The sequence below is a fragment of the Agelaius phoeniceus genome, chromosome 3, assembly GCF_051311805.1.
Source record: "Agelaius phoeniceus isolate bAgePho1 chromosome 3, bAgePho1.hap1, whole genome shotgun sequence".
NCBI lineage: Eukaryota > Metazoa > Chordata > Aves > Passeriformes > Icteridae > Agelaius > Agelaius phoeniceus.
This window is the reverse complement of record NC_135267.1, coordinates 83,335,379-83,341,378: the sequence shown is the minus strand read 5'-3', so window position 1 is coordinate 83,341,378 and position 6,000 is coordinate 83,335,379. Positions and strand designations below refer to the sequence as shown.

At 41.6% G+C, this 6,000-nt stretch overlaps 1 protein-coding gene across 6 annotated transcripts in view; it reads right to left on the bottom strand.

Moving 5' to 3' along the window:
• Nucleotides 1-2,317: 2,317 nt before the first annotated feature.
• The window catches only part of SMYD3 (SET and MYND domain containing 3), a 379,752-nt gene continuing 376,069 nt past the window's right edge, over nucleotides 2,318-6,000 (bottom strand). For all 6 annotated transcript variants that reach the window (XM_054629904.2, XM_077175748.1, XM_077175747.1 and 3 more), the window contains one exon: nucleotides 2,318-3,026. In XM_054629904.2, coding sequence (XP_054485879.2) covers nucleotides 2,925-3,026 — 102 coding nt within the window. In that variant the 3' untranslated portion in view covers nucleotides 2,318-2,924. The remainder of the gene's footprint in view (nucleotides 3,027-6,000) is intronic.

Below are 6,000 nucleotides of genomic sequence, written 5' to 3'. Positions count from 1 at the left end.
AGAGTTTTTACTTCCAACTTCAGGTCAACACCCTTGAGGGGCATGGATACAGAGAATTATGCCATGCTTAAAGAAATAACAGAGTTTAGGGAGCATTTATTTTTGTTTAAGACAAATGTTCTGTTCAACTGTAATCAGTTATTCTTAGCAAAGCTGTATCATTCCCCATGTTTTTTTCCCTGTGTTCTGCTACTGCTTTTCTTCCAAACACATAGTGTGATTCTGCTCCCTCTGAGTGCAATCTAACATTGTTTTTCCTGGACTAATTTAAGGGAGAATGACAAAACACAAGTAACTCAAAATGCATTCCTAAAACTTGAGGTGAACTCAAGTAACCACTGCTTTCCAAAAGAAAAGCCTCCAACCTGTGGGAAGCAAGCAGCAAACCTGCCAGATAATTTCAGATAATGTTGCAGTCTGCCTCTTTCTGACTTTAGCATCTTTATCTTACACTAATACCAGCACCTGAAAAATTTGACAGATATTATTCATGAAAACTGAAACATGATGTCTGTGCAAAGATAACATTACTTGATTTGAAATGAGTGCTTATCTAATGTTGCCTCCTCCCTGGCACCCTTGACTGCTGCTGCACTTTCAAAGGATGCATTCAGGTAAATCCCTCCACAGACCAGCATTCTCTGCAGAAAATAGACTGGAGCAGGACCACCAGGAGGAAAAAAAATCTGCCCACAACAACCTCCCCTGCAGCCCTGCTGGTGGTGTTAGTGCATGGGAATCTCCAAGGGGAATTGCTCAGTAAATGACTGAAAACAACCAGAAAATGTGACTCTTGCCTTGAGCAAGCTGAAAGAAGTTTTGCATCAACAGTAATGAATGTAAAGCATGGGTTATGCCCCCATACTGAGGATCCTGGTGCCCATTCAGTTTCTTGCATTGAGCATTGGGCTGTGGATGGATTTCCAACAGCTCTGCCCTCATGGCAGCACAGCTGCTGCTGTGACACTCCACAGCCAACAGCACGCTCCCTCTCTGTTCCCCATCAGGCTGTCATTGAACTGTTGCCTTGCACCTTTTCTCTAAGTGTCTTCTCAGAGAGGACCACTGCTGGATAGAAGGCCCCAGCACAGGCAGAGCTTTCAGTTTGCTGTAAAGTAGCTGTTCTCATACAACAGCAGGCAACTCTGCCTTTCCCCCAGCTCCTACCTTGGACTGTTGAGGTGTCCTTGTAGCAGAAGCCCCAGCAAACAGTGCAGCAGTTCATACCTGCAGATGTGTCTGCATGCCTGAGGGCTTCTGGGCTGTCTCCCAGGATATGCTGCACAAACCAATGCATCTCCTGACCTTAGATTCTGAAGTCCCCTCCATTTGCAAACCTTAGTACCAGATATGTAAACAAGAGATAACATAAGCATGATCTTTTCACAAAAATCATGTAAATTCCAATATGCATGTGCCCATTTAAAACCAGAAAACAGGCTGTGAAGACTGGTTGTCCATCAGTACTTTGTCAGAACTCCCAATAAGTGCAAAGGTCTGACCTTTTCCCCCAGACAATTTCCTTTTTATAATAGCAGGAAGACCCAACCAAGCAGTGAATTTCTGTGAGGATTACTGCACTTCTTGGGTGGCTGATAGGACCTGGCCTCTGGCAGCAAGCCATGCTATGTACTCCAGAAATGCAGTGCATTTCAGAGGTTATTGCCTGCACATTACTGCCAGGCAAGTGAACGCTCCAAACACTGGAACAAATTCAAACGTCTTGAAAGGAGATATCTTCCTCAGCCCTGGCATTCGTGTGCCATGGCTGTAAATTACGCCCAGAGTGTTCATTTTCTTTTTAAATGTGTTCTCATCTTGTAATAATTAATGGTGTCAGGTTACTGGTGTGAAAAAAGCCTGACTTTACAACAACGATGGATTAATGAAGTAACAGTCATGGCTGGAGTAGCAGCAATAAATTGTTAGAGGAGTGACACACCTGAAGCAATACTTTCAAAGGCCTTAAATTATTTAAGTTTCAATGTCCCTCATAAATATTGGCTTTTGTTAATATTTGTTTCTGTGTTAAAAATGGAAGTAAACAGGTCTGGCAAGAACAAGTCTCTTGCTGTTGAGCATGGGGAAATAGTGTGCCTGTGCTTTCCAAGACATCCTTGTCTTCCCCAGGGATGACAATGTTCATCTGTAGGTTTCTGGGCTTCTCTGTTTGGGGAGGTGACATTCAAACCCCACAGACTCAGAAAGGTCTAGAAGCCATAGCACTGAGCTCACAGGTCCAAATATATGTTTTTCAATTGTTATGAAGTGAGAAACTCTTGAAGATGGCAAAATGGGGAAAAAGCAGAGTAAGCAATTTCCTATGATAAATTTTTTTATTTAATCCATTTTAGTATTCAATATTATAAGACATGAAATGGAAGAAGAAGACAGACAAAGCCCTGCAGATCTATTGGGAGGGAAGAAAATCCCATATAAAATATTGGGAAACTTATTTGATGTCAAAGAGCACTAGATCAGGCTTTTGGAAACCATACCAAAGGGCAAGGCAAAGCGAAAAAGTATATTCTCTTAATTTCTAATGTGTCTGACAAGAGATTCCTAATTGCTGGCATAAACCGATATAAAAAATTGACTGCTGATATCAATGGAATTAGATCACTTTGTAACTGATGAAGACTTTCATGATGCATTTCCCAATACTTACAATCAAATAATTAGGTATTGTTAGTTATTGTCAATAAGACTGATGGTTGATGACAAAAAAAAATCCTCTGAAAATTACAGGAATTCTGCCAAACACCAACTCAATTCAGACCATACAGCAAAACTAATATTGAACCTTTTTGTAAAGCAAATAGGACCTAAAGAAAAGACACTAAAACCATTGAGAAGCTTCACAATTAAATAAAAAACATGATCTTTGTCCTCGAATACTTTGTTTTCCAGACTAGAGATTATCTTCACTGTATTCTCATCATGGCCTCACACTCTTCCTTTATCTCCATCAAGGCTTTCATCAGGCTGTGATCTGTCCCATGGGTCACCTTCATAATATTATAGGCCTTTAGGAAAGAACAGAAAGAAAGGGACATGTTACTCATTGTGCAGACCATGCAAAGGGGCTGGAGCCTGGAGCAGGGTGGGATGCAAGAACTGGTCCTCAAGTAGCTGGCACCTGGGGGCTTGAGTGCATGGCATGGCTGAAATAGGAGTGAAGCATCCTAAAGTGCATGGTGATTTGTTCCTGACAAAGAAGGAGGCATTGACACATTATTCCTGGGTGTTAAAACCCACAAATATGTTGCACAACTGGGTGTATGGAGTAGCAGAGAGAGATAATTTTCCACTGAGACATAAAGGCTGTTTCAAGATTGGTCAACTACAACACCCAAGGTTTTGATAAATTATTTAAAAGATGACTGTGATGTTCATGATGTTAGGAGCCTGAAAGTACTGTAAACCTAGAAATGGATTAATGTTTAACCCATGAAATAAAGTACCTTAACTCTATCAGGAGCAACTATACATAGCATCAAACAAATGAGTACATTAATAGTTTCACTGTCAGAAGGCATGCAGGGGAATGGGTCTGTGCTGCTTTTGCCAGGGACTGTTTTCTCTGTATGTTTGTCATCTTCTACTGCTGGGCTAATTTACACTTGCTGATATTGCCTGTAGTGTTGCTGATTTCCTGCCACACACATGTGTGAAACGCTCTTTGCCCAGCTCTTGTTTGGATCATCACTTTTCATATGGCATTTCTGCTTCTTCCTTCTATTAAATTCCTCCTGCAAGGAGGGAAGTCCTAGATGGAAGCTGATTCAGCACTTCTGAAGATAGAACAAGGGAGCCAGTAGTGTACTGACAAGAGAAAAGATCAGAGATTTTTCATCATCCTAAACCAAATAATTGCAAAAAACTAAATGTAGCCTATGTTTCAAAGGGTTCCTTGTCCAGTAGCTGACAAAATTCAGCTAAATTGGCTTTGAATTGCAGCATTTCTTCTTGGGGAAGAAATGTTGAGGAAGAGGCTTCATTTAAATTGGATAGACAAAAGTAAATATATATTTTTGTGGAAGGAATGAATGAATGAGAGCCTACTTCCAAATTATGGAGACTGGCAGGCATATGAAAATTCCAGCACAGTTTATTTTTGCGTCAAATTTGTTAATTCTTAAAAGAGGGAGGCAGCACAAGATTGAAAAAACAAGCTGAAATATCAGTCAAAACAAATCATAGTGAGCAAGGAGCTCTAAAAAGAGTCAAATATGTTTTAAGCTACCACAGTGCCCTACTACTAAATGGTAAAATTTACACAGTTAAAAAGAAGATTGAAAAGCGTTTTCACTGCTTTTAGAAATGGCAAGGAAATGTGAAACAAAATCATTAATATGAAATTTTGTAACATCCAGCTGCACCCAGACTAACTAAAAGGGGACAGGATCACCCTAGAGCAAAGTAGCTGGGTGAATTGGCCCTGGATCCTGACATATTGGTGCACAGTGCTGGCATGCCCTGTCCCAGAAAGCTGATGGATTTATTGTGAATGATGTATGCTAAGAGCTGTGCATCTGGATCCATCTGAGTGACAGTCCTGGGGCAGCTGACCTGGATCTTCAGCCCCACTACAGGATAGAGATCAGGCTCATAGTGATGGACTTGGACCCTGACACCCTGAGATGCACAGCCAGAGATGTCTGTATAGATGTACCTCCATTAAAAACCAATAATCCTTAATATCAAACCTAATCTTGAGTTAATGCTACCATTGCTGCCTTTCTCCCACATCCAACATTTTCTTTCCACTTCTTTTCTTTCATAAGTATGGCAGACAAAAGCACTCAGTCTTTATTCTTTTGTTTCCTTGGAGGAAATAATTTTTATGCAATGTACCATCTCACACACTGCTGTACAAGTCAGAACCAGCTGCATCAAAGTTAGAACAGCAATGACTTGAATAAACCCTAAATCCAACTGGTATTATGCTATGTAACTGTTTTGGCAAAGGTCAGTGCAAAACTGGGGATAATTTCAGCTCCTGTGCAAGGAATTGTTTTACTGGACAGAAGCAGGAACATGTGGATGGGCTCTCTGCCCACTCCCCTGCTCTCAATCCCACAGCTCACCAGCAGAGCTGAGGCTGAGCAGATTTGTGTGGTCTGTGTGGTCTGTGTCTCCCAGCTAAAAGAGCAAATCTAATTATGAAAAGCTACAATGGCAACACAGGCCACGGTGTCATCACTACACCCTGAAGAATATAAACCCCATTAGAGCAGAGGAAGGGCTGCTGCTCCCTGAGTGTAAAGGAGGAGCAGTGCAGGTGTTTGTGCCAGATTTGCAGGGGGATGGGACAGGATGCCCATGGCCATGGCTGTGGGGAAGCCTGGGCAGGTGCAGGATGGCACAGCTCTGTCACAGGGGAAAGCAGGAAGCAAGTGGCCATGTGCCAGAGTGGCAGGAAGTGTAGGCTAGTATTTCAGAGGGAATATCTGTGCTTTTTCATCTCTCTTGATTGAAGAGTACAGGTTGTTAAAGCAGGCAGAGGAATACCATCAATGACAGCTGGTAAACAACTCAGTGTTTGAAGCAAACACCTAGAGAAGGGATTTCTTCAGTGTTCCTGTGAGACCTGGGAAGGATTTTACCCCAGTTCCTGTGCTTTTTGCCTCCACAACAGGGGATTCTATAAGAAGGGAAATCGTACAGTACCTGTTGTAGATGTTCATGAGACAAGACAGCTGTACCCATCAGCTCATGGGGGACAAAAGTACTCCCATGACCATGCCAGGCACTTCAAATTGTTTTTCAGACTGGGCTGCAGTTCCTGTGTTTTGCTGACAAAAGCTTTCCAGATCTATAACTCAATCTGTCCTCTATTAGATCTTTCATATATATGTATATAAATTTAAGAAGAATATGTTGGTTGTAAAATACTACCTTCAGTTTTCATTCCAGAGGAGTATTGCCTCTCTGTAAAACTTCTCTTTCAAAATCTAGCAAATAAGAGTCCGCAGGGCCTAATATAAGTTTAGGGGG